The following is a 26,998-nucleotide window of genomic DNA, read 5'->3' on the forward strand; positions in this document are numbered from 1 at the left end:
ACAAAGGGACTTACTACGACTTGCATATGGATGGGTACTTGATGATGATGTTTCTGTCATGCTCTTTTACGAAGCTGGCCTGCTCTGCATTATACCAGACCGTGGATTGGCGCGAGAAAAAAGACCTTTCTTTTGATTTTATGATTTCTGAAAATCATTACAACCCTACCACCGTGCTGTCCGGATTTGGCCAAAATGTGGGAGGCTGCTTGGTTATGTTATTTCATTTCTTGTTTTCTGTTACACAGTGGTAGGCGCGATAGTAATGATGAGGCATCATCATGGGACGAAGCCACTAATAGAGCAGGCCAAAATTCGGACAGCACGGTGAGTATAGGAAGGAGTGTATATATATCCAGCATCTCTGAAAGGATCATTTCCACAACTCACCATACTTTTCCATGGTTTACCATTCTATTGGCTTTTTCTTTCTGTTTCGACTAACAAGCAGTGTCTTTCCCCCAAGGACCCTGACTCCTGGATACCGTATCCGGATACTGGACAAACATTCCAATGGCTTCAATAATACCGAGGATACTGGACACAATTACCGGAAACCCAAGGACCGCAACAAAGACCCTGGATCACTGCAGCAGTCGCTGAAAGGACAATGCGACCACATTGAATGAATTTGCATATTCAAGCTCTGTCTTGATACAGAATTATCTTTGAGCAAGTCTGGGCTTGCGGTCCAGTAAGTCTCCTCGTCCAGTGCCGGATTGGATCCACAGTTTTTCTTGCTTTGAAGTTCGTGGCACAACACTCGACATTCGTCTGGTTTCTGCTTCCGGAAAACAAGCAACACACGCACAAAGTATGAAAGTTCTAGAGAACTGTCTTCGACTCATATGCCAAAACCATGTTTCAGCCGGGGCACTATTGATTCACGTTCCATTTTCCACCAATGTCACCACCAAGCTATAGAATTTCTTGGATTCTGTATTAAAACATGGTACCTGGACTGGTAAAACGCAATCTTCACCCCCTTACCATGGATGGATTACCAAACGCATTCTATCCTGGGGCTGCTTCCACCGTGGATATCTTGCGTGTTTACTATCCCGTAGTCAATTGTTTCCTGCTGCTTCCACGGAAATTCGAGCCAGCATGAAACCCACGGCCTCAAGGAATCTGGATCTTGCCAGCCCAGGAGAAACCCTTGGTTTGATTTAGTTCTCCAATATTCACATCCTCCATCTTCTGGATCCCCGGACGATACCTTCCTCTCCTAGGATCTATCAGACGATCGACTGGACGCATGGTGTGTGGAATCACGCAGGGGGGACGGTGGTAGTGTTTTGTGGAAGACTCAGGTCACGGTTTGGAGATTTTGGATTTTGAACCAAAAAAAAAAAACACGAAGCAATGTAGGGTATTGGTCAGATTCTGTGCGATTGTGAAACAATCTATTTCATGGTTCTTCGTGGTAGTCTATGCTGTTTGGAGTGGTCTGTCAATCCGCCGAACTATTCAAGTGAAAACTTTAGTTTTTTCTTCTTTACTTTTGCGAATAAAATGAGCCGGTGGAAAGGCTTTTTTATCTTGTGAAATATGTGTATTCTTCATCCATGAAACTAAGCACCTGAGCGCTGGGTGAGTCATTCGGCGAGTGATCGCCAAGTCCCTCCATGCCCAACCGAGTAGTGGTATGATGTCAGCTGAAGCACGTTGCCGACCTCAGGCTGCCAGATATTTAATACTGATGTAGTTTGGGATATGCTTGTCAAGGTTTGGAACATAGGTTAATATGCAGATCTTCTTTTCAAAAACATATTGACACAATTGGCCGGATTGGTAGTCGCCGGCGGCCTCTAAGACCATTAGCTGCTGCGTGTGATGGTTCGATTCCCTCGCTGGCCGTTTCGTTTTTCCTTTCTTTTTCAAGTTTTTAATCTAATGTATAATTTTTTTTCTCATCTGTTGTATTGGGTTGGGTATGACCGTTCTTGTCATCGATATTGCATTGTTCTCACTTGGAATGCCCATTAGGATTAAGTGCTAAAGTCACCATCGGTCGATTGCATGTATAATATAATATCCGGACTGGAAGTAGCCCTTCGTCTGTTAATGTAAGGTTGACGGATTGATACCTCTACTGGTCAGTCTCGGGGTTTCTCTCTCTTTCTTTTCATGCCAAATGCTTGTTGCGGTTACTTTTGACGCACTTTAACCGTCCAAAATTCTTATGAGTTGGAACACTTGTCATTCGTAATTGTACAATTCGAGGACAACAGCTGAGAAACCCCCCCCCCCCCCCCTGCCTTGCAATGATTACTCTCTGACGTTTGAATTGGTCCCAATCGAATTGTGCATCTCCTTGGAATGCTACAACTGAAACAAACGTAAGCGATGAACAGAAGAAGAAGAAGAAGGAGAAGGAGGAGCCACATCTCCCGGGTCCAGTCGTGGGACAAAATTTAGTCACTACGATATCTACCCGAATATAAACACTCATGGAAGGCTTATAAGGTAGATAGATCCATTGGTATCCTCACATGAATGATCACAATGCATCACGGAGTTCGGCGTTCCAATATTGACGATCCCTTATCGCAGAACTAGGCCACGATAAGTCGCGGGGCAACACTTTTGCACTGCTAGAGCCCAAGTAAACGTACTATTCCATAGCGGGACAAATCCTCCGCTTCTTCTTGATTCTCTGCTCCTGTGCTCTTGTGACCGTGGCCGGTTGATGCCCGCATTCTTGCTTGCAAAACTGGCGAACATTGACAAAATCGACGTCTGAAAAGCACCAGTCCGGTAACATTTTGGCTGTGCTGATCAACAAGTAACGACTAGGTTAACAACAGTTTGATTATAAACGCAGCGCACCAACACCAACGGTGGAGGACCCTGATGAAGCCGATCACAAGCGCCGCCAGAGGAACCCTTGCCAACCTGCGCCTCTGCAAGAAATGGTGCTATTGAAGGCAAAGTGTCAGGATTTTAGCATCCTTCCGAGAAATTGAGCAGGGTACGCATGATTGTACTGTGTTAACCGTTTGTACTCGTTAGAATCTGTTATTCTTAATCATGCTAATTCCTGGCTAGGTGTGATTCGGTCTTGGAGACATATCGTCATATTGTTCTGAATATGTGGGCTTTGTGCTGCCTGAATCTTGCCTCAAGAAAGAAATTACTGGGCATCCCCCACTACTCGCAGGGCCAACTATGCCCACTATGGGTACCCGAACTCCAACCTAAAAAGGGAAACCCCGGTTATTTTGGATTTAGCAGCCAGTCACGTTGGAGGAGTTCCAAGGTTGGGTACATCGCATCTCCCCTGTTGGTCCCTGATTTTTTGCATGCTGGATTTTTGCGTTTTGGCATTGTCCCTTGCCCACGAGATGTGTTGCGTTGCTTTGCACGTTGTTGTCAGGCATGGCAGTTGCATGCGGTGCGTTACTGGCAATTTGAGGCACACACTACAATGCATACATACCACTTCGCACCAACCACAGGGCAGTTGAATTGCATGCAAACAAAGAGGGGGGAAAGAAAATAAAAATAAACATGGAATTGACGTTGGCCAATGCTCCTCGCATGTAAAAAAAAAATATTTGCTACAGAACCAGGAGATCCGCCCTAAAGAATAATAATGTGAGGTTAGTTCAAAGCAATCAAGTCATCTGGACTACGGGGACTGCTATGGTTGTTTATTCCATTACCTGCCCTGCCCAGGTTGGTACATGGAAGTTTCAATTTCCCCTTGTCAACAGGCTAGAATTCATCATCACTGACAGCACAGACCTTTATTGTCATCATTGTTGTTATTATTATTATTATTATTATTATTATTTAATGTTGGTAATCCGTACTTGCTTGACAGACCCCGAGGATCCATAGTTTGAACACGAGCACAAGCACAAGCACAGGCACAAGCAGCACGGGTACTTTTACAGACAGTGGACTGAGCACCTGTTGGCGTCAGTGACAAGTCCCCGTCTGGTGTTGACCGACTTGAAATTGCCCCGCCATTTTCGACTGGCAGAAAACAAATACGTACCTGGTTTTAGATACATAATTTTCGAGCTGAACCACACTCAAACCATATTTCCGAACCACATCCCACCCCCCAAATCGACGACCCGTCAAGGGGGCATATCAAAACTGCATTGACCTCTGATTTCCCCAACCGGTGGAGCTCTCTCTTATATTTACCCTACCCAGCATCTCTCGAACGCCCAGCATGAATGCAGAGGCCATCAGGAGTCGCATCGTCGCGACCCTGTCTTCTGATGCCAATGTGCGGCGGGCTGCCGAGTTGGAACTGAAGCAGGTATGTTGTCGATATGGCCTACCGCCTATGGCATGTCCTCGTCTTGTCTTGTCTAGCCTTGTCTTGTCTTGCCTCGTCGGTGACATGGATGGACACGATACCTGCGAGAAAAACCCCCCATGCTCACCTATCTTTCACCTCTTAGGCCGAACTCCACGCTGGCTTCTGCGATGTGCTTCTCGACATTCTTTCCAACGAGACCGAAGACGCGGTCAGGCTTTCATGTATGTTATATGCACACAACCCGCACCCAGACTCCTCAATACGCACCGAAACTGCTCCCCGGCGGTCGCATATACCATAAGCTGACGAGAACTCTTTGCCCATGAATAGCTGTCATCTACTTAAAAAACCGAACGAATCGAGCATGGTCCAAAAGCGACCACTACCCCGATGAGCCTCTGATAGCCGAAGATGAAAAGGAGAGATTCCGTAACCGTATACTGCCAATCCTTGCCTCCTCGCAAGGTCCCGTTCGCCAGCAGCTGCTGCAGATGATCCAGCGCATTTTGCATTTTGACTTCCCCGGGAAGTGGCCCAACTTCCTCGACGTTACTCTGCAGCTGCTTCACGCCGACAACGCCCCCGCTGTCCTTGCCGGTCTGCAATGTTTACTGGTCACATGTCGCGCTTATCGGTTCAAGGGCAACCAGGACCCGAGCAGAAACGAGTTCGACAAGATTGTCGAGGCTAGCTTCCCCAGATTATTGCAAGTATGCAACGAGTTGGTCAACCAGGACAGCGAGGAGGCTGGTGAGATGCTTCACATCGCTCTCAAGGCGTACAAACATGCTACATGGGTAAGACGATTTCTTTCAGGGGGGATGTGAAAACAATGACAGAGACTGACACAATATCCAGCTGGAGCTACCAAGCTTCCTCCGCCAGAGAGATGCCAACATTGGCTGGTGCGGAGTCTTCCTTCACACCATCTCCAAGGCCGCTCCTGCTACAGCCATGTCGGAAGATCTCGACGAGCGAGAGAGGAACCACTGGTGGAAGGCTAAGAAGTGGGCATATTTCAACCTGAACCGACTCTGGATCAGACACGGAAACGTCACGGCTGTCTCGACACAAAGCGACGAGCACAAGACCTTTGCGAAGGACTTCACAGCCACAGTGGCCCCTGAGATCATGAAGCATTATCTGCAAGAGGTCGAGAAGTGGGTTGCCAAGACCGCCTGGCTCAGCAAACCGTGTCTTTCTTACACATTGGTCTTCCTTGACGAGTGTTGTAGGCCCAAGGAGATGTGGACGCACCTGAAGCCGCATTTGACCAACCTGGTTACTCACCTGGTCTTCCCCGTCCTGTGTCTTACCCAAGAGGATATCGAGAAGTTCGAGGACGAGCCCGAGGAGTACCTTCACCGGAAACTCAGCTTTTACGAAGAGGTTTCCTCGCCCGATGTTGCTGCGACAAACTTCTTGGTCACGTTGACCAAGGTCAGGAGAAAGCAAACGTTCGAGCTATTGCAGTTCATTAACAGTGTAGTTAACGAATACGAAGCTGCTGCTCCCGAGGCCAAGAACCACATTGGCAAGGAAGGCGCCTTGCGCATGATTGGCACATTGGCACCCGTTCTGCTTGGAAAGAAGAGTCCTATCGCTGATCAGGTCGAGTACTTCTTGGTGCGATATGTCTTCCCTGACTTCAAGAGCCCCCAGGGTTACCTTAGAGCTCGTGCTTGTGACACCATCGAGAAGTTTGAGCAGCTCAATTTCAAGGACCAAAACAACCTGCTCGTCATCTACCGTCACATCCTGGACTGTATGGCTGATACTGATCTACCCGTCCGTGTCACTGCAGCTCTTGCTCTACAGCCTCTCATTAGACATGATGCTATCCGTATTAGCATGCAACAAAGCATTCCTACCATTATGCAACAACTACTCAAGCTCGCTAACGAGTGCGACATCGACGCTCTCGCCAACGTCATGGAAGACTTTGTCGAGGTGTTTGCCGCCGAACTCACACCCTTCGCCGTAGCTCTTAGCGAGCAGCTACGTGACACCTACCTTCGTATCGTTAGAGAGCTTCTCGACAAGAACGCCGCTAAGGGCGACGACGGTGATGACTATGGTGATTACTTGGACGACAAGAGCATAACTGCTCTTGGCGTCCTGCAAACCATTGGTACACTTATCTTAACGCTAGAGAGCACCCCCGATGTTCTTCTGCACATCGAAGCAGTCCTTATGCCCGTCATCCAAATCACATTAGAGAACAAGCTTTACGGTAGGTCGGCCTTGTCACACCTGGAGACCCCTTGCTAATATCCACTGCTAGATCTTTATAATGAAGTATTCGAAATCATCGACTCGTGCACTTTCGCTGCCAAGAGTATCTCAGCTACCATGTGGCAAGCTTTCGAGCTGATTCATCGCACTTTCAAATCTGGTGCTGAGCTCTACCTTGAGGATATGCTACCTGCGCTCGACAACTTTGTGCAATATGGTGCTCCCCACCTTGCACAAAAGCCTGAATATGTCAATGCACTTTACAGCATGGTCTCAGACTTGTTTGAAGACCCCAAGGTTGGCGGGGTGGACCGGATCTGTGCGTGCAAACTGGCGGAGGCCATTATGCTTAGCCTTCGTGGCCATATTGACCAGTGCGTCACTGGCTTCATTTCCATGGCTATGACGGTCCTCAACGGACAGGACGTCAGAGTCAAGTCATACAAGATTCACCTCATGGAGATGGTTATCAACGCCATCTACTACAACCCGGTGCTTGCGCTCCATGTTCTTGAAACCAATGGCTGGACGAATAAGTTCTTCAGTCTATGGTTTGGTAACATGGATGCTTTCACTCGAGTCCACGACAAGAAGCTCTGCATCGTTGCCATTGTCGCACTCCTTCACCTCAACCCCGACCAGATTCCTCAAAGTGTGCAGACCGGCTGGCCAAGGCTTCTTCAGGGTGTGACAATTCTCTTTAGGACGTTGCCAAGTGCTATGAAGAACCGCGACGATGCCTTGAAGGACGACTATACCTACGACGCTGCCAGCTATGACTTCGACGACGAAGATGAGTGGGCTGAGGATGAGCTCAACTGGCAGGTTGAAGAAAAGACTGAAGAAGAGCCTCAAGAAGGTCGCGATGAAAGTACTGCCTATCTGGAGTTCTTAAACGAGGAAGCCGCCAAATTCAGTCGTCTGGAGAACCAGTACAGAGACGCAGAAGACTCTGATGACGATCTCGGCGAAGACAGTGTTCTTCTTGAATCTCCATTGGATAAGCTCGAACCTTACCAGCTATTTAGAAATGCCTTGATGAGTAAGTTTCTTCAATGGATAACTACCAGGAAGACCTCATGCTAACATGATAACAGAGGTTCAGCAAGAGCAACCCCAGCTTTACAGTACCCTCACCGCACCACTGACTGCCGATGACCAGGCTGTCATCCAGAGCGCAATCCAGCAGGCCGAGGTCAATACGCAAGCCGCAATTCAGCTCGCAGCCCAAGCGGCACAAAATCCTCAGGGAGTTCCGACTACTGCCGGAGGCACAAACTAGGCGATTTGTCCTTCGACCAGAAGCGGGCTGAAGCTGAGGCGTAAAGGCATACTGATCATGAGATCTGAGATTGAGCGCGCATCCAACGTCGGATATGAAAAGGCTCTTCGCGACATTAAGCAAATTCTCGATCGTTGCTACGGGGTCAAGGGCTACACCGGTTACACCGATTACACCATGATGTGATCGGTAGTCATGGCTGATGGACATTGGGTAGTGTTATATACTTAAGTGGCGCTTGCATCTTCTATCCGGGCGGAGGGATGGGAAATGAGTCATCCGATGAGCCTGAGACAGGGACGGCGGGAGGGACGACCTCATGTACGACGCCCAAGAGAACGCGTTGCCATGAATCTATGATGGCTTGGAGTTTTCTGGGGAAAATGAAACTTGGCAGCACGATGGTTGACGAATGAGTCACTTTGGGAAGAAGATTTTAGATCGTGCAAACACAATATCCCTTTATATGAATGTTGATGAAATGCATTTGTTTTCCCCAGCTCCTCATCGTGGAGCCCGCCACTGTTTACTCGATAATTCATTGCTATTTGGCCGTTCTATGATTTTGTATTCCAAGCCGCACCCTGACCGGTGACGAAAAAGCATATTCTTGTGTCTAGACTACGACTAATTGAACCATTGGTAGTTGTTTTACATAGTATCAGTGTGTTATTCCCGTCTGCTTGCAAGTTCGAATTTACTAATTAGTTGCTAGCAAATTCACCTGGCGGATTACGTTGGTATTGTTGTCTCTTCGGACCGTTCAAAAATAACTTAGCGATGACCACGAAGAATGCGCAGTTCATGTGGCACATCAAATTGACCTTCTTTGGTCACGGTGTTGTTCTTTTATTTCATTATTTATGTGTAAGGCTTTTCGAGGCTGTCTTAATTTGGGAATACCTTGAATGGAAGATCCGGAGTATCCAGGAGTGCGATGGCCATATATACCAGTTGAGTGTATGTATACAGTCTCGATATTCTCACTGCGCCACCCCGACTTTGAGTTTCTCCATTCTATAGTGTAGAGTCCTCTTGCGCGTTGCAACGTGGTTATGTTTGCTAATTTTAGCAGCTCCCTGGTACCTTCAAGATGGATTTACCAATGCTTTCAGCACTCCACAAGTGACACAAGAGCCCTGAATAGAGCTGAAAAAAGCGCCGATCGAACTCTTGTGGTTCTTGGACCCCCTGTGCGCCCAGGCGGGTGGGACCCGAAGACGACCCGCCAGTACGGAGTAAGGTCACTACAGTAGGTCCAGTGCATGATTGGAGAGTTGTAAGTTTCGATGGCGACAAAAGGTTCAGTCCCGATATTTCGGCTTGCGAGCTGTCATGGAGAGATTGGGAACGTTTACCCGCAGGATCGCGCGATCTTAAAGGGTCCAGAAGGGTATTGCCCCAAACTCAGATGTGCATCGATGTATTCAGAGTACTTACCCTCCGCGTGCAAACCGACTTCCTACTTTAGTGCTTGTAGGATTTCAGCGATGTCGTTACGGGTTTAGCGTGTTGGTTCAGAAATAAAAGGTCCCCCCGCCAGCGGCCACTCAAGCCCACGGGGCCCGGCAACTTTGGGGAATTGCCGTCTTCAACACACACAGCAACGAGTCACAGCCTTATGAGGTCTGTTTTGGAATCATGTGATGATCTGTAATCATATCCAATTGCCAGTTTATTGCTAGGAAGCATCGCATTGTCTTGCGGTTCAGACTGACATCATTTCCTCGGGCTCCTGGCCGTTGTGCCGTTCGAGTCTTCATATCGGACGCGCACCAGCTTTTCGGTGTCTGGTTTCTGGCACCATATCAGCATAGCCACGCGCTGGCGTTATTGTCTTGTAGGGTTTCAACAGTCACTCCCTGCCTCACACCTCCGTACGATCGGACCCCCATTGTCAAACCAATCCAAAAGTATTCACTCATCATGCCAATTACCCGCAATGTCGACACAAAGAACAATGAAGCGCTTGGTGGTGCTCGTAGACGGGGCTGAAGAGCGATACGGCGAAGGTGAGTTGATCGCTGTCTGTTCTGAGAACATGCTTGCTAATCAGGGGCTAGCGCAACGAGAATCCAGCATCAAGCGGCTACACAGTCTGGTCACGGATGGACTCATCACTGGTTCTGCTGGACAGAACATAATCCAGACTAGAAGATATTACACATGTGTTGGCAAACCACCTAAACTTGCCGACAAGTTTAAGGTAAAAATATACGGCGATGATACGGACGTCAAAATCAAGAGCATTGTTAAAGACATCTGCTCAACGCTTGAGTCGCCGGAAGATGAGCTGTATCTCTTTGGCTCCGGCCATGGCTCCTTCGTCGCACGAGCAGCAGCGGGAGTGATACATCACATGGGTTTACCTCTAAGAGCGTCTCTGACCAGATTTGATGATATCTATGACTGTACGTGTGCTCTGCAAAAGGCTCGAGCTGAGGACGACAACAAAAATGGACCGAGACTTCTTGAATCGATTCGCCCATACACGGGTCAAGCGCCCCGGATACAGTTTGTGGGGCTTTTCGATAGCTTCAAGATGAGCTCAACGACAACTACTTACGAGACTGGATTTGTCACATCAATCAAGCATATTCGCATGGCATTGGCGCTCAACGAAGCGCGCTCTGGCAGAGGTCCGGATTTGTTAAAGCACGGCAACTTGGATATGAATGAGCACTCGTTCATACAAGCCTGGTTCATCGGGTCAGTTGATGATATGTGTGGCGGCGTACAGCATGATGGGCTTTCATTGTATCCACTGCAATGGATGCTGATAGAATCGATGAAAGCCGGCCTGGCAATAAGCCCCATAGATGAGCCAGCTGTCAAGACCGAAAGTCCATTGACTCTTGTCTTCCCTCAATATGCGGGAGGAATGCCCAATTTAGACGATAGCGAGGACATACATTGGAGCTTCAAGTATACCAATGGTATCCAAGTCAGCATGTTCGATTTGCAAGCAGCACATGCGGGCACGACGACAAATCAATCTGGTTCACATAGCCTGAGACTTGATAACGATTGCTTTTCTCGCACAACACTGCGCAAAGTTTTCAGTTCCACGAGCTTGAAAGGCTGGAATCCCACAGGTAGGCATGTACACCTGATGACATGAGAGAAGTTCTAATTTCCTGCAGGTGCTTACGGAACAATCATTCACCTTTCCGTCTTCTGCATCCTTGACAGGTTCCCGAAATACCTGGAGCTCAACAGTTTCAAGCCACTAAAGAGAAGCCTTGCAGACTATCAGGCAGATTGTGTACTTGACAATGCCACTTCCCTGCCACCCTGGCTTCAAGGCATGCAGTTGCAAGCTAGTGGTGTAAAAGCCTTCCGTATTTTAGTTTGCGGGAAAACAGGGGTCGGCAAATCGACCCTAATAAACAAGGTGTTTGGTGTTGAAATGACTGAGGAATCTTTGTCTTACGATCAAGGAGTTCATGACATCAACAAAGCCTTTGAATCACCGAAGCACCCCGGACTTCTGATCCACGACTCGAGAGGTTGGCAAGCTGGAAGTGATACAGAATTAGAACTGATAGCGAAATTTCTCCGTCATCGGGCATTTCAAAAAGACGCAGCTGAGGCACTGCATGTGATCTGGTAAGAGCTTTGACCCCCAACTGCGCGTCTAATCACTGAGCATGAATTGCAGGTTCTGTGTAGATGCCGATGTGAGTCGTATCGAAGAAGCGGACAAAAAGACATTTGAGACTATTTCCCAGTTTTCTCATGATGTGCCGGTATTTGTGGTTGGCACTAAGAAAGACAAGCTAGTTGGGTACCGCAAGATGCAGCTTTTGGAAGAATACATGGCGAAATCGGGAGACTATAAAGAAGCCATTCGACTGGCGAACGAAGAAGCGAATCAGTCAGCCGAGGATCAGTTCTCGCAGCTTCGATCGCAATTGTCACAGATCAAGCACTACAAAGCTGATGGATACTGCTGTTTGTCTAAGGGTATACATATCCTCGACCAAAACTGAAACAAGAGGGGCAATTTACTGACATCTATACACAGACGATGACATTGGCATCAAGAGTCTTATCACTCAAACTCTTGGTCTCATTGCCGACGAGCGGGTCCGTCTCTTCTGCGTAGCTGCGCAAGTCGTCGATGTGGACCAAAAGATTAACTCAGCAATAACAGAATGTATGAGATTAGGAACTCATGCCATCCGAACTGCCGCCGTGCCTCTTCCATTCTCCGGCATGATTGGTACACCAACTGTCTCACGGCTTATTTGCGAACATGTTCTTCAGTGCTTCGGTTTCCCAAAAGCCACGCCAGCAGAAGTGGAGGCCATCATGACCAACGTCGTGATGGTGAATTTCAAGAAGTTCATGACTGTTTCGTTAACGCAGTTCGTCGTGATCTCTGCTGTCACCCTTGGCGTCGGATTCGCGACTGCGGGCATCGGTACTATCCTCGGAATAGCTGGTTGCTTGCTCAGCGTGCCACCGGCGGCAAGAATGTTACTGAAATGCTCATGTGACATGATACTGATCCTTGAGCGATCCTTCCGGTACGAAGGCAAGTATGTTTCGGTAAAGCAGATTGAGGATGCCGCGCGATATTACACAAGTACGACAATCAAGACCTTTGCTGGGAAGGATAAACGATTACAACAACAGGTTCACGATTCTATCGATGAAATGATTCCGTTGAAAAAGGTTCATATCGGTCTCAAGTTTAACAAACTGAGGGGGAATGTCGAGGATATAATTTACGCCAGCCGATTCGGAAAACCACCTGATTATCCCGCTTCACCCGCATCCTCATCGATCAACACAATGAGTCCAAGTTTCAGTAGAGCGCCAACTGAGTTGACCGGGTCGCCGAGAACTCTATCAGATCTTCATTTCAGCTCTTTTGCCTCCGAGCTAGAGGGTGACACGGCGCCGATCTCCAACTCGGTGACTCTGCGACTCGACTCGGAAAAGGTACTCGGTTCTCTGAGTGATCTAGGGCTGGGAGCAGATAACCCACGTGGTGCAGTCTCGGGAAGACCGGCTGAGCTAGAAGCGCGCAGGTCATCTCGATCTGCTGTGGAGTTGGAGGGTGATACCTTGATAGGCAGTCCTCGAGAAGAATTGCCTGGATCTATGCCAACATTGTTGATACAGCCAAGCGAAGCTCCTTCCGTATCAAAGTCGAAATGGAAACCTTCGTGGTTGCGCTCGAAGAAGTCGAAGAACAAGTTATAACGCTTATCGATCAACGTAGTTGGAATAGAGTACATAGGATGATAGGAAACATAATATATTGCTGCATTAGTCAACGTTTTGGTGTCATTAGAGCTAAGATTAGTGTATAATGAGCATAGCTTAAGACGATAATTGCGATTATATCCATAACACTCGACGTCTAATTGTGACTACAGTATTGGCAACCCAACGTCCCAATGCCAGAGCTTGGCCATGTTTACCGGCTGTGCTCCAATCGCTCACCCAGTAGCTACTCATGACTCGCCCGCATTCTCGCCGCCCACCCTTTTATAAGCCTCTTGAACCATGATTACCGCAAGGTCCACTTAGTCTCGATTCAACATTCTCACACACGTCGTCGCCCACCATTCCTTTCTCTAGAGGGCTCTTATATTATAATGAATGCAAACTGCTCCAATGAAGTCATGTGACCCACACGACCGTTCAGCTGCTATTCTATGGAATAATATGCCCTATGGCGCAATTGGCAGCGCGTCAGACTGTTACATGGTTTAGAACCGTAATGGCATCTGGAGGCTCTGAGTTCGACCCTCAGTGGGGCAGCAACTTTTGTTTCTCAATTCTTTGTGAAGGTACGATTTTGTACTTAATTTTTTATATACCAAGATAATAGTCAATACTCTCCAATGTTTCTGTCGAGTTCAACTAGACTGGATTTGATCACATTCTGATTATACCATCGTCACCGTTCAGATCCTGGTCTGGGGATTGTATCTCTCTGTCTGACTCTGCGGATTACTAATTGTCATGCTACATACGACTTTGGGATGTGACTTTCTGCTCCAAGTGTCCCGAACCTCAGCGAAGGGCTGGAACACGGCTTGTGTGAGTCTACCTATCTGGTATCAACTTTGAGTACCTACATCCGTTCACCACATAGTGTTTGTATGGCAGTGTCCTGAATGCTTCTACTGTGCCGTTACTGGAAAAGTTGGCGACAGTCACGGGGTTACTCCCTGTTACTATAGGGGACCTGAAGCGTATGAAGTCTAGTTTTGGTACATATCCCATGTTGGATAAGAACTAGCCACGTTCATTGTGAATAAATATGTCGTTTATTTCCCTTCACTCTAGCTAAAACGATTCTTTGCCCATGATTCGAGTTGATGCCAATGATAAGAGTATGGTGTCGCACCCCGTCTTTTAGTTTAATGATAGGTACGAGACAAAACAAAAAACGTATAAGTCACCTACACTAGTATCTCTGTACTTTCATTTTGAAAGGGTCTACTTTTGATAGGTTTTGGTACTACTTAATACCGAGGCGAAGACGGTAAGCAAAGAATACAGGCTCCCAGGAGTATGGGACCTGGTCAGCTAGAGACGATGTAGAGCCAGGTAAGATACCATCTTCTGTCTCCTTACCTTGAAAATACTACACACGACAAGCTCATATCCTCTCGTGACCATAGCCATATGAGAATTGAGTCTTTTCAATCTAAAAAATCTCTAATTGATGGTTTGATTTTATTATTGTAGTCCCAATCTGGTAAATAATAACACAGCCGATGTCTACATATACGATACCCCCCGATTGGAAAAATATATAAGAAACTAATCCCCCAATTCTGCACTATGAAAGCCATATACTATGATCTTCTACGACTTTCTTTTTGCCAATTCCTCGACAGGTTTGTACCAACACCAGTCCAAAATGAGCTACATGTATACCGAACAGTAAGCCTGGGACTGATAGGTCTCTGAGTAATGTACAGACCTTCTAACGCGAAAATTAAGAATGTACCTATAGCGATACTCGTGATTGCTGCAAAAATCAGTTGTGAGCAACGCATTAATTGCAGTCCTCGGTTCGACTTACAACAGGATCCTAATCCTTTTGGGGAACACACCGTCCATAACAATCAACTGTACTAACCTAAGCAAATATTTCCATATTTACCTATGGCTTTGCATGCCATTGCCGCGAAGATATGAGGTACTGGTACATGCTGCTTCAAGCAGCCTACTTCAATGAGCGCGTGTCGTCAGAGTCTGTATCGTCCCCAACAAATGGCATATTGAAAGAGGGACCAAAATTGCAAGTCCGACTCAGTGTTCTTCGGATTTGCGCTTCCTCTCTTTCCTCCTTGTTGATGATAGCGGCCAGTCTTTGTCGTGTCGCTCCATTCTCCAAGCTAGTTTCTTTATCAGCGTCGATGGCTACCTGGTCTTTCTGAGCTGCCGAGCCGATGGGCGTCTGTAATTTCGCATCCTCGCCCCTCTGAAACTCTTCTGCTACCTTTAGGCGATCGTCAAACTGCTTGGCCTGTTGTTCTTCGGCGATGGTTGCATAGTGAGATCTGCGGAAGACACCGAGGACGCTCAAAACGAGGGCTACGATCTCCCAGGCGAACAGAATCGGCACTGAGTACTGCAGGTGCGGATTGCAGCCACTGGACCAGATGTTCAGGAGCGTCTCATATACCTCGTGAGCCGGGAACATGTAACCGACCCGGTAGAACGCAGGAGAAAGCTCGAACGGCAACAGAATGGAAGTCACGTTCAAAACAACCCATGATATAAGCGCCATCGGTACGTAGGGCACCGGGAGCCAAATGGTGAACACGTCAAGAACTTGGAAGTTCAGATGCGCAAACAGCCACAAAGTGATCCAGGTCAGAGCCCACTGATCTCCATCCACGTTCCAACCTGAGCGAAAAGCCCAGATCATACCTGCTACGCAGAGGGATCCGACCATGCAATACACGAGCGAGTTGAGGAACCGCATCGTGATAATCCGTAAAGGATGGATTCGGGCATAGATCTTCAAGTTTGCGTAAATACCATTAATGGTCCCTAGATAAAAGAAATCCTGGATTAAAATCAAGATGATGACGAGAGTATTGTAAATCGCTCGGGATCCCTGAGTCGTGGGCTGGATATTGACCGAGCTCAATATCCACGGGTTGGCAAAGACTGAGAGGACTTCCGTATCGGTGAAATTCTGCAAGGCGCCTGTCCTATCAGCGGTGCTGTAAATTATTCTCGCAGTGTTGGAAAGGGTTTGCATGTTTGAAAAAACGGCACCGTCGACGACCGTTGAGTATCGCGCCTGGTTCCAAATCAACGTGATAATGTCTGAGCGATTGTACACCAGGGCTGGCGAGCCGCCTCCGAGGGCATTTTCCAGTCGATCTGAAGCGCCCGATGATACGTAGAGTCCTGCCCAATATCTTGTGCTGCATACTGCTGATAGCAAGTCTGAAGGTTGTGGAAACTCGCTCGGCGACACCTCCTGTAGTGTTGGAAACCCGTCACCGCCTAGACTCTCATATGCTGCCTTGATGGCCGAGCCAATCGCCCCCCCGTCATAATCAAGCAGAGCTATATTGATGTTGTGCGTATGGGTGGTTTGAAGGTAGAGTGCGCCAAAAACATACGCGAAAAGGCACAAGAACAAAACCTGAAGGAGTATAAAGTTCTTGGCTACGGCTTTGAGGAATTTGAACCCAATACCTGAATGCTGTCCCCACCTGATTCGGTTCTCAGTTGATTTGTTGTAACGCCACGTCATGGCGTAATATGAGGATGTGTAAACCTAGTTTGCTTTTCAGAATGAAGAAGTGGCTTGTGAAGTTATTTCCTGCGACTCTGATATGAGTTAACGTTAGAAGGTGCCAATTGAACTTGTCGGATTGGTCGATGAGTAAGCGCCCATGTCGGCTCGGAGTCGTTTGTGCGACACCACTTAGTCCGGAAAGAGCCATATCCGTATTTGAATATGGTCTACTGTATCAAGAACATTGATTTAGCAGTATAAAATGCGGCTTTTTATGCAGTTGATATGTAAGTCAACCATAGGTAAAGATCAAGAGATTGCTCGATATTCGAGATCGTTAGCGCGCTCGATCCGTTACATTCACGCACAGAGGAAGGCGGTACCAACGGTCGACCCCAACGATAATCCAGCGCTTAAGTTACTAACTGGTGCTGGTTTCTAGTGATGAGATGATTTAGAGCCATCTAATTACTGGCTGGGTGTATGTATATAGACTTGAAAATAATATATTGTGGTTAAAAGGCTCGCAGGATTCAGCTAAGTTCAACAATATTGCGTGTTCTATTAAGTGCCCTCCTATAATTAAAGATCGAAAATGAGCTCGGAAGCCTGGTGAAGTGTTCAGGGTTGATCGCATGATAGTTCCAAAATTGCTCGAACTTTTCCTTATCAAATCAATACCACTTCGGCTGCCAGATGTCGGGACAAAATCGTGGAACGAAACCATGTCGGTACGATCGCTAGTTTCATTAATATGACATTATAACGAGGAGACTAGACTAGTAGGGATTTTTGTTGCAGTGGGTGTCCGTAAAATCATCTATATCGTTGTTCAGCATGGTGCAGAGACTTATGGTCAGTTTTTGTCCCTCTAAAACATGGTCCTTTAAGTTTAACTCTATGGTTAGTGAATCTCTTTTCTTCTCAATTGAGTCAGACTTGCTAGCGATGAAAGATCACAGAATAGCACCAGCTATCTATACATCCGCAGGAGATGGTATCTCAGAGCAGCTTTGGAAAGAAACCTTGACCGAGTTTGCATTGACAGATATCGAGGGTATTCTGCAGGATCTCCAAGGTAATTGTGTGGGCGCTGAGATATTTATGTGGATGTTCCTCGTTGTACACCAGTGATACCATCTTGTTGCCAGTAGCTGTAAGATATTTAGGCCATTAGTTTACCGTATGTCTCGCTGACTGTAGTTCCCTGAACTACAACTAGCCCATTTAATTATGGCCAAGGCACTGAGGAGGTCTAACCGAACGGACACAAGTATGTCGGGACTATCCTAGCACAACTTCATTCTCAGAGCCCTGCATTGCGTAGCTGGGAAGCTGGTGTATTATATTGTTGCAAGCGTTCAACTTTCTGGTCAGTTTCTTAACTCCAGGGGATGTGGGCTTTTACTTGCTTTGCGGTGCGCCAATACCATACTGGTCAACGTCTGACACACGTAATCACGTGCGATCACTGACAATTTTGAACAGTGATACATTATGAGATCTTAATGAGCGACTAACTTGGCGATAATGGTATACGTGGTCTTTGGGGCTCCAGGTCCAATATAAAATATATTTGTCGATTTCGCGCCTGACCCAGTATTCTGCCATGACCCGTGGGCAGTCACCAGATTGTCCCTATAATGCCTAACCTAGGGGTCCGTACAAAACAACGACGTTGTCCTTCCTATTGCATACTACAGCACGCCAAACTTGCCTTGTGGTCGCTCCCTAAACCCAGAAAGTCTACGCCATGATGGAACACATAATCAAAGCTTTTATACGAGTTCTCCGTAATGTCGATAATGCAGAATCATTAATCAATCGATTTCTTAAGCTAGAGCCAATAATGCTCACAACCCCTTTGCAATCACCGATGAAGAACGTCGTCTACTTCACTTTCCCAGTACAGAGGTGGGAGCCATCAATTTGACTACCGTCACAAATCTTATGGCGGAGCTTCTCAACTGCGCTACAGAATCAGCCAGTGTGCTCACTGATGCTGAGGTTGAATTGTTAATGATGATATGCCTGGAGAGTACAAATCCAGAACATTACCTTCGAAGCAGTCATCTGGTAAGTATTAATCTACTCGGTTATTAAACAGTCGAAACTCTTGCGAACTGACAGGTGCCCTGTGCACTTATGCATATGTGTTCTAACCTCAACATAGCTCGCCGTCTATGAGGGTTGCTGCGGTAAGCGATTTCCCCGTGTATACACGGGATATCTACACGGCATAGTCGATCGCGCCGCCAAGATGCTGGGCATCTCCCGTTTTGTGCCGCCTCGATAGAACCACATTAACCGATGCCACTTTTAGACTGGGCGGCACACGCGTAGTTTCGCGACCCGTAATTAAAGCTCCACGGCGGCAGGACAATCCAACCTCAAATTCTCTTCAGCATCCCAGCAGGCTGCATCTTTCGAGGCTGGTGAAGTGGCATGAGCACTTGACAATCATTCACCTGCCACCGAAGGCCTTGCTTTGAAAGGCGACACCGAGATCACAGGGCCAAGTTATAAAGTGTTGACCGCAGTCAAACCTATACTTGTTGAAGCTCTGTTTCTTCAAGCCTCTGCGGTACCACTTACCAAAACTATCCCGACAGCCCCAACTACCTCCCTTTTAGCTACCATCAAGATGTACTCCTCAATTGTTCTTATCATGACATTGGCTCTTGCAGGCATCACCATTGCAACTCCAACTTGGGTCTCCGGCCGTGCGCCTCTCGGTCAAATGGTCAAGCGCAATGAGTGGTGCAACGGCACTTACGACAGCGCACCCTATTGGGGTATTTGCACCAATAATTGTCAGTTCAAGCCTGCCATCTCAGGTTGTGTCTTACAGGATTGGGATTGCATCAACGAGTGCTATTGCCACTGCAGTAAGTTTTGATCCCGTACCAAAGCCTGTGGCGCCACGATGCCCCCGGATTTGGCGTCAGAGGAAGAAATACAGACTGACCGCGTACAGGTATAAAGTTCTGCCATGGTGGCAAGCCCGCGAACAATGGCACAGGAGGTATCTGGAAATGAGAACAGCCATCTAACGACGTTATGAGCATGAGATACTTTGGAAATTGAATGAGCTTGACATGTAAAATTTTGGCAATGATGAGATCTTGGAGAAGGAAATACTCTGGCCGTGGCGCATGCTGTGACATGCGCGGGGCTTGGGCTTGCATCTCGACAGGAGCGCATCTTCATGTATGTAGAGCCCGCAATCCGTCGATAGTTTGGTCATGCAATGCAGTCGATGGTTGAAAACGGGTGACATATTGCAGATGACGTTGATCGCGGAGTCTTTCTATGCTGTGAGGACTAAGCCAGTACGCAAGCTTGATGTATAACGGTGTTAAATGAAGCTTTGAATCTTAGGCTGACTCAGATGGTAGAACGCGTATTAAGGAGACACAAGACGCCATGTCCCACCCTTTGGTGTTTGGCGCGTGACCATCTTGGCGGAACCTTGCTTAGCGCCTTCCCCAGCAGATGGTATGTGCTCAGCCAGGGGGGAAGTTGCGTGTCGGTACGGATCCATACATTGTTGCAAAGCGAGTCCTGTCCTTTTCCAGTGTTGTGGTCCACCGGCGAAAAAGAAACTACGTCTGGATCTACATAGATAGGCTCAGGAGATTATGACAAATTACATAATCACCTATCAAGCCGATTCGCAGCAACCGAATGAATGTAGTACAGTTTCGGGGAACCAAGACGCTATGACACCTGTAGAAAGGTGGCGCCCGGCGGATGCCGCTCAATGCCAGCGATGCCAATCCATCCGTCCTGATACACCGACATCGAACTTCGTGATTACAGAGACATTGTCACAACTTTACCCTTCTGTCGTAACATCAGCTGCCTTGACTACCAGTTTCATCGAACCTCAGAGAGAAAAGAAGAGGAAGAAAACAAAGAAAGAAAAACAGACACCCATTATCACCTGACAACTACGCCGCAAAATGACAACACGATACCGAGTTGAATGTGAGTGCCACTGTTCACAGTTCATTGTCTAGTGCATTTTACTAACATTAATGACCAGATGCACTCAAGACCCATAGAAGAGACCAGTTTATTGGTAAGGCAACTCCGCGTATTCAACGTTCTGATGCAATCCAACTTTGGTAGTCAAAAGGGATGTAACGAAGCAAGCTGCCGGCTCACATCCCCAGGCGCTGCGAAGCCGATCATGAATTGGTGCAACCACCATGCCCCACCTTTCATGCTCAGCTCAGCTCAGCTCAGCTCTACTGCCTGTGTGTAAGCATACAATGGCTACAAACTTGCAACACAATCAAGAGACCTAGAATGTAATTGCACATTAAATGTTCTACTAGAGTAAAGCTCGACACATAATATTCTCATCTTACCCTGCAGTTTTAGTTTAACCTTATATGATCCTGAGCTAACACTCACCAGAATGGATCAAGGGTCTTCTAGCGGTGCCATTCGTGCTCTACTCCCAGCCTACGGGAGTGTTTGAGACGAATAGCGTCAGCTTTACCAAGATGTCCGAAGAGGCACACCGGCGGTACGCGGAGATCATGCGGGATGTTGAGTTCATGCTTGACGATCACATAGAGCACCAAAGAGACGGCAACATGCTGCTCTCAAAACTCAAGCTCCTGGTACCAACTATAGGCAACTTCTTCACGCGGTTGCCGCTAGAAGCGGCCTTTAAGTATCAGGACCGAAAGAGATTCATCTCCTCCAGGCGTTTTGTGTCGCCCTCGTTCAATGACGTGCGACTTATTCTCAACTCGGCCCAGATCATGGCCGTGACCACATACGGAACCCTGCAGTTGGCCACGTTCGATGGTGATGTAACACTATACGATGATGGCGAGAGCCTGTTGCCCTCCAGCCCAGTGGTCCCACGCATGATCGATCTGATGCGGAAGAACGTCAAGATTGGAATCGTGACAGCTGCTGGCTACACTACCGCAGATCGGTATTATGGCCGCCTGCACGGCCTCCTGGACGCTATTGCTACATCAACGGAACTCTCGCCACAGCAAAGGCAGAATATAGTGATCATGGGCGGTGAAGCCAACTACCTTTTCGAGTTTGATGCCAACGCTGAGCACCTCCTCCGACCTGTGGCGCAAGATCGCTGGCTGACTCCGGAAATGGCCGCTTGGTCTGACTCTAGCATCACAGCCCTGCTCGACGTAGCTGAGGCCGCGCTGCGAGACTGTATCAAGACTATGGCCCTTCCTGCAGAGGTGATGCGTAAAGATCGCGCCGTTGGCATCATTCCCACGTCGCCGTCGATTCGTATACCACGCGAGTCGCTCGAGGAGACGGTACTAGTCGTGCAGAAGATCCTGGAACTTAGCGTAGGCGGTCGTGACTTTGAGAATAAAGTCGTGCCCTTCTGTGCTTTCAACGGTGGACGTGACGTTTTCGTCGACATCGGCGACAAGAGCTGGGGTGTCAATGTGTGCCAGAAGTGGTTCGGCGGCAACGGTCCCGCTGATGAGGGTATGATCAAGGGCGAGAACACGCTGCATGTGGGCGACCAGTTTTTGAGTGCCGGGTCGAATGACTTTAAGGCACGGAGTGTGGGTACTACGGCGTGGATTGCAAGTCCTGCTGAGACGGTAGAGTTGTTGGACGAGTTGGCGGATTTGATGGGCAAGAAACTTAGCTGAGCTGGACTGGGCTTTACAGTGTGCATCGCTTTTATACTTAATGCATAATTAATCACCTACGAAGTCTCATTAACTATATCACGCATATTATAGTTTCAACTTAGTAAATATCGAAAGATGATATTAAAGTGAGTTATTAATTCTAAATGCTTAAATGATTGTAACAATCATTATATACACAAATAGCTATGTGGGTGCCTTTGGCAGCTATAATAGTAGCTATGGTGTTCTAGCCATGGTGAAATTTCCACCCCAAACCCCAGGATACCGTATCATCCTTGCTAATTTAGGAATCGGTAATTATAACGCTGTGTGGCATTGAGGAGACAGTTCAGGGGTGCATCGACCTCAGATCCTCAGATTGACATAGTATTTAAGTCATGTATACGACAGAATAGCATAGGGCGGAATTTCTAGATTGGAAAAGATTTCAAGTCGAAACTTTCTCATTTTGTGGATTAACCACATTATCGGTCAATATGTGAGTAACTCGGAAAGTAGTGATGGTGATGTTTACTAGGCCAGAACTCGTTATGGCTGACTGCAGCCGGACCAATTTAAAAAGGAAGAAAAATACTTATCTACTCACCTAGGGCAGGTGGACACTTTGGGATTGTAGTTGTAGGCATAGCCGACTTTTACAGTGGCCTTCAGAGCCTATTTAACTAAGGTTTTTTTTTTTTACACATTGAGTGGTTTCTTATTTCACAACAGCCCAGAGGGATGGAAGTGACTATATTCACAGTTTCTGTTCGGTCTGGGAGGCGGTAAAGAGTGGTATGAAGTTGGAAGAAAGATAGTCCTTCACAATTCGGCGGCACACACCACTGTATACTGATAGGCCTGTTACGTGACAAATCTTACATATAAGTACCGTATGTGACGTTTAGAGATTAAAGCATATTCGTAGCCCACTCTTTTGTAAACTGCTTTTGCATTGTTATCGTGCCTAGATTGTCAGCTACATCGTCAGCCTACTTGAATACGGATCCGTAATTAGTCCGATGACCACATAACCAATGCATAGATTGCGTTGTACGATGAAATTGTCTGAGCTGCTTACGATTGATTTGTTCTCCAAATTTTCCATCAAGCCAAATAGGTACCTTGGAGGCAAGGGTGTTTTGCCACCACAAAGAATGGTTGGCTGCTTGAGGTATCTAATAAGCTGGAGGTAAACATCATGTTTGGGAGCCACCGGCCCTACTACTGTCGGCGTACTGTATTATAGAAGAGGGTACGTGTGTATTACGCCCGCGAAAGGGCGCTTCGTTTGCTACCTTGTATGTGCTTGAGAACGTCAAAGCTACTGGGTGTATGGGATTGTCGAAATAGCCATAGTGCTTCAGGATCACACTCGGACCATTTTAAATACGAGCCGTATGTTGGTTATTAACACGAAAGTATCCGCAACACAATTATCTCTTCAGAAGAAGTGAGCATTATCAACCAGCATGCCAATGATATAAGCATATTCCGTATATTTATATAATCCTCTGTACGCTATTGTCACTATCTTCCACAGCCCACAGCCTTGCCAACCATCCTGCATCTTCTGCGTTACGCCGACCTACCCGATGGCCAGAATATCATGCCGTGGAAATTCACGTCCGCGGGCCATAGCAGAAAGGGTGATGTAAGAAATGTATGCACACTCACTGTCTGCTGACAGGACGCAACGGGCTCTCTGTACGGGACCCCCGAGGACTCGAAGCCGCAACAGGGCTGGAGTGTAACAAGACATCAAGCAAGGTGCTGTAGCGGCCCATACTAGAAGCCCCCTGGTCATCCGTGAGTGTGGCTTGCTCTGACTGATCTGAATCTCTGGCTTGCGAGGAAGGATGGTGCACCTCGCGGTCGACGGTGATCATAAATTCGGCTCCGGAGGCCCCGTTCAGCTCGAATGTTTTGTTCGGGACGCGAGGAGTTGGGCTGCGTGTGCTGATGTTACTGCGGCTGATTTCGTTGACGCGGTGGATGTAATCCTTGGCTTTGCGAACCAGAGACCCAAGTGCGGGCAGCGAACAGGTGATGAGCAGAAGGCAGGCCTCGAGGAGGCAGAATAAGTTGAGGAAAGGCAGGGGATCTAGCCGCTATTGATTAATTCACAGCTGTCTTAGCGTTCAGGCGGCAGACTCACAGGTCGGATCTAAGGTTGTATACTTGAATGATGTGCCCAAAATGGACAGCTTGTAGGCTTGCACGATACCAGCGAGCACACCGATGCTGAGAGCTGTGCTGACGGCGATACGTGTTTTCAGCGGCATGTTGAGACGCATGACGAAAGGCACGGGAAAGAGAGCGAAGAACATGTCGAGGAACGCCGAATAGGACGAGACAAAATATTCGATGGCGATAATAGTGCTGTCGGGCAGACAGATGCCGTCAACATCCTTATTCCAGTTCTTCTCCGCTGGGTTGCACTGGATGAAGATAAAAACAGATGTGGAGAAGATCAACACCTGGCCGACGAATGCGAGCCCCCAGAGGACAACGGAAGTACGAAGACCTAGCAGATAGAGTTAGTCGGAATCTATCCATCTTTCGGTCTAAGAGAGGATTGCAACTTACCAAACATCAAGATTCGGCGAAGAAGCGCTACGATAGCAAGCTTGGGTAGCGAAAATGCCCAAATGATGACAGCCTCGATGATGGTATTCCACTTCATCACCTCAATCTGTTGGGGACGACTCAGACCATCATAGTGCCTACCGTTTCCATGATCTGCAGCAACCTGTATGAAGATCTGCGTGAGGAGGAGGACAGCCCAACTCAAGCCGGCGAAAGCATCGTCAAGTCCAAGTGCTCCAAATGGATTCCCTGGTTGAGCTGTGAGTCGAGCATAGAATCGTAGTGCAATCACGACTAAGGAACAATTTTATGGTCAGCAACCGACTGCTCTTGATGTGGAAGAGACATCGTTAGGACTTCCCTGATTAAGAGGCAAGTCCTGTGCAGAAACACCAGAATTCAACAGCCATGTTGTGAAACACGAAATTTGTACATACCCGTGGTGAGCGAGACGAGACACCAGCAGACCTTGTGCGCAATCAGGCCGTGCGACTCGTCGTCCCACAGAGCCATTTCGAAGTTGATGTTTGAGAATTAGGAAGTTGAGACAGACGATTCGCGTCTAGTCGCCAGGGCGATATGGCGTTTTCCTCTGAAGTTGCAGTTGTGTTTATGTGTTTGGTCATTATTGGAAGACGCGTCCACCAACTCCAGCAACTTGGCCATCTTTGACTTTGCTGATCTCTCATCCGGCATTTGCGTTGAGTGACTACCCTCTTCTCCCAAGTAGTTCTAGCAAAAAAAAAAAAAAAAAAAAAAAAAAAAAGAAAGGCTCAAATAGATTAATTTTACATAGGGTAGCCACTGTTGGCATATTTCAAAAAATTCGAATAGATTGTTCCTTCTGCTCTCATGAAGCAAGAAACGGGCATATGGTCGCCTGATACCATCTTTAACTATCATATGGCCCTTGATGCACAACTGCACCATGGCCGTTCTCTCCCGGCCTTCTTGGTCGTATAACGGGACCGAAAGCGCCGTCTTGGCTGTTCTCGAATGTAGGCTTTTCGCCATCCGGAATGGTGGGTTCGGAAGGAGAAATCTTCTCACCCTTGGTGCCATCTCTATTAGCTCTCCAAACCCCCTCTTCACCGTCAAACTCTTCCCGTTTCCATACTTCGACCCGAGCCTTGCATTGCTCGAGAGCTTCTTCGCCGGCTCTCCAGGCTGCCTGTCGATGTGGAGATGACACGGCGATGAGAATGCTCTCTTCGCCAATGGGGACTGTTCCTAGCCTGTGTATCATGGCAATTCCTTTCAGTCCGTGTTTGTTGGTAATTTCTTTGCAGATTGAAAGCATAGAACGTAGTGCTAAAGCGTTGTATGCAGAGTATTGCAGCTCCTTGACGGGCTTTCCCCCAAAATTGTCTCGCGTTGTACCTGAAAGTCTGTTATGTACGAGTCTCAAGATAATAATAATTGCCAACAGCACTAACCAGCAAAAAGAACTATTGCACCTGCTTGTGGGCTACGCACTCGATTCATGACATCTTGCGCATTTAGATACTCATGCGTCAGACTCACATAGCACCCCTCTTCTTGCATTTCGGATAGCTGGGAATCCATGATGGATTTGGTGGTTGTTTGAGCCAAGCCACAAACAAAACCGACTCTGAATCTCGAATGGGCTTTTTTATTTTTATATAGTCTTTGACAGATCGGAAGGCAATCGATAGACCAGATTAATCATTTGCATTGAAGTGGAACATTATTTATGTATTGTTTTGACTTCAGTTGGCACTCAAAAGTTCCGTACAGATGACGGAATGGAGCGCGAATTGACTGAGCTGGACCCCACAGTGAACTTTCCGCTTCCTCCAGCCTTGGGGGCTCTCTAATGTTAACTCACCGGAGAGGGTCCCGTCCACACGGATTGAGATCTCAATGTCATCCATCTTCCCTTCCTGCAACCCCCATCAGCAACAACGACGACGGACGTCGAACGTCGAACCTAGCCAGTCTTTGACATCGGCACAAACAACTCTCTCATTCATAAATAGCAATACGCACTCGATCAGCCTCATAATGTACGACGACCGCGACCATCGATCGCATGATCGTGACGAGCGCGATCGCTCCCAGCGGAGATCCCCAAACTCGAGGGAGAACCAATATCGCTCGCGGCATGGTAAAACTTGATCAGCCTGGAGGGTCATTTTGTAGAGAACGCCGTCATGAGCCTAAGCTGACTTTCCTCTGAGGAAAGACTCTTCCAGGTCACCCAAGAGGAATCG

The 26,998-nt window shown here is 47.6% G+C and overlaps 7 protein-coding genes and 1 non-coding gene across 8 annotated transcripts; 5 read left to right on the forward strand and 3 right to left on the reverse strand.

The window, feature by feature from the left end:
• Positions 1–4,189: 4,189 nt before the first annotated feature.
• BKA67DRAFT_511976 (importin-beta domain-containing protein) lies at positions 4,190–7,799 on the forward strand (the record flags this gene model as incomplete). The annotated part of the gene is made up of 6 exons (XM_046097436.1): positions 4,190–4,279; positions 4,425–4,503; positions 4,613–5,079; positions 5,141–6,515; positions 6,567–7,559; positions 7,615–7,799. The coding sequence occupies 6 exons, from the start codon at positions 4,190–4,192 to the stop codon at positions 7,797–7,799; spliced, it is 3,189 nt and encodes a 1,062-aa protein (XP_045960758.1).
• Positions 7,800–9,376: 1,577 nt separating this feature from the next.
• On the forward strand, positions 9,377–13,085 carry BKA67DRAFT_618608 (uncharacterized protein). Its single transcript, XM_046105453.1, has 5 exons — positions 9,377–9,811; positions 9,863–10,894; positions 10,943–11,408; positions 11,461–11,765; positions 11,827–13,085. The coding sequence occupies exons 1-5, from the start codon at positions 9,742–9,744 to the stop codon at positions 13,011–13,013; spliced, it is 3,060 nt and encodes a 1,019-aa protein (XP_045960759.1). The 5' UTR covers positions 9,377–9,741; the 3' UTR covers positions 13,014–13,085.
• A 397-nt stretch (positions 13,086–13,482) lies between these two features.
• BKA67DRAFT_t41 lies at positions 13,483–13,577 on the forward strand. The gene has a single exon. It is a non-coding gene; the product is annotated as a tRNA-Asn (tRNA).
• A 1,420-nt stretch (positions 13,578–14,997) lies between these two features.
• Positions 14,998–16,548, reverse strand: BKA67DRAFT_531791 (uncharacterized protein; the record flags this gene model as incomplete). Its single annotated transcript, XM_046099428.1, has 1 exon — positions 14,998–16,548. One exon carries the CDS (start codon positions 16,546–16,548, stop codon positions 14,998–15,000), a length of 1,551 nt encoding a protein of 516 aa, XP_045960760.1.
• A 1,218-nt stretch (positions 16,549–17,766) lies between these two features.
• On the forward strand, positions 17,767–19,572 carry BKA67DRAFT_531792 (uncharacterized protein; the record flags this gene model as incomplete). Its single annotated transcript, XM_046099429.1, has 5 exons — positions 17,767–17,806; positions 18,371–18,609; positions 18,707–18,731; positions 19,095–19,421; positions 19,511–19,572. 5 exons carry the CDS (start codon positions 17,767–17,769, stop codon positions 19,570–19,572), a joined length of 693 nt encoding a protein of 230 aa, XP_045960761.1.
• A 527-nt stretch (positions 19,573–20,099) lies between these two features.
• BKA67DRAFT_552237 (IMP-specific 5-nucleotidase) lies at positions 20,100–22,326 on the forward strand. The gene is made up of 3 exons (XM_046101824.1): positions 20,100–20,523; positions 20,582–20,617; positions 20,959–22,326. Exons 1-3 carry the CDS (start codon positions 20,499–20,501, stop codon positions 22,191–22,193), a joined length of 1,296 nt encoding a protein of 431 aa, XP_045960762.1. The 5' UTR covers positions 20,100–20,498; the 3' UTR covers positions 22,194–22,326.
• A 1,331-nt stretch (positions 22,327–23,657) lies between these two features.
• On the reverse strand, positions 23,658–25,512 carry BKA67DRAFT_552241 (uncharacterized protein). Its single transcript, XM_046101825.1, has 4 exons — positions 25,202–25,512; positions 24,765–25,058; positions 24,334–24,702; positions 23,658–24,279 (listed from the first exon to the last, which is right to left on the reverse strand). Exons 1-4 carry the CDS (start codon positions 25,275–25,277, stop codon positions 23,849–23,851), a joined length of 1,170 nt encoding a protein of 389 aa, XP_045960763.1. The 5' UTR covers positions 25,278–25,512; the 3' UTR covers positions 23,658–23,848.
• A 9-nt stretch (positions 25,513–25,521) lies between these two features.
• BKA67DRAFT_158890 (Molybdopterin biosynthesis MoaE) lies at positions 25,522–26,602 on the reverse strand. Its single transcript, XM_046095155.1, has 2 exons — positions 26,201–26,602; positions 25,522–26,144 (listed from the first exon to the last, which is right to left on the reverse strand). Exons 1-2 carry the CDS (start codon positions 26,328–26,330, stop codon positions 25,657–25,659), a joined length of 618 nt encoding a protein of 205 aa, XP_045960764.1. The 5' UTR covers positions 26,331–26,602; the 3' UTR covers positions 25,522–25,656.
• Positions 26,603–26,998: the final 396 nt, after the last annotated feature.

This window comes from Truncatella angustata (genome assembly GCF_020726525.1).
Source record: "Truncatella angustata strain MPI-SDFR-AT-0073 chromosome Unknown BKA67scaffold_2, whole genome shotgun sequence".
Classification (NCBI taxonomy): domain Eukaryota; kingdom Fungi; phylum Ascomycota; class Sordariomycetes; order Amphisphaeriales; family Sporocadaceae; genus Truncatella; species Truncatella angustata.

Bases quoted from the DNA above. Each gene is read 5' to 3' on its own strand.
- BKA67DRAFT_618608 (XM_046105453.1), top strand. From the start codon at position 9,742: ATGTCGACACAAAGAACAATGAAGCGCTTGGTGGTGCTCGTAGACGGG. The intron at 10,895-10,942 runs GTAGGCATGTAC...AATTTCCTGCAG, and splicing joins GAAAGGCTGGAATCCCACAG to GTGCTTACGGAACAATCATT. The intron at 11,409-11,460 runs GTAAGAGCTTTG...CATGAATTGCAG, and splicing joins GAGGCACTGCATGTGATCTG to GTTCTGTGTAGATGCCGATG.
- BKA67DRAFT_552241 (XM_046101825.1), bottom strand. From the start codon at position 25,277: ATGGCTCTGTGGGACGACGAGTCGCACGGCCTGATTGCGCACAAGGTC. The intron at 24,703-24,764 runs GTAAGTTGCAAT...TCTATCTGCTAG, and splicing joins TCGCCGAATCTTGATGTTTG to GTCTTCGTACTTCCGTTGTC. The intron at 24,280-24,333 runs GTGAGTCTGCCG...AATAGCGGCTAG, and splicing joins TACAACCTTAGATCCGACCT to ATCCCCTGCCTTTCCTCAAC.
- BKA67DRAFT_552237 (XM_046101824.1), top strand. From the start codon at position 20,499: ATGACAACACGATACCGAGTTGAAT. The intron at 20,524-20,581 runs GTGAGTGCCACT...ATTAATGACCAG, and splicing joins AACACGATACCGAGTTGAAT to ATGCACTCAAGACCCATAGA. The intron at 20,618-20,958 runs GTAAGGCAACTC...AACACTCACCAG, and splicing joins TAGAAGAGACCAGTTTATTG to AATGGATCAAGGGTCTTCTA.
- BKA67DRAFT_158890 (XM_046095155.1), bottom strand. From the start codon at position 26,330: ATGGATTCCCAGCTATCCGAAATGCAAGAAGAGGGGTGCTATGTGAGT. The intron at 26,145-26,200 runs GTTAGTGCTGTT...ACAGACTTTCAG, and splicing joins TGCAATAGTTCTTTTTGCTG to GTACAACGCGAGACAATTTT.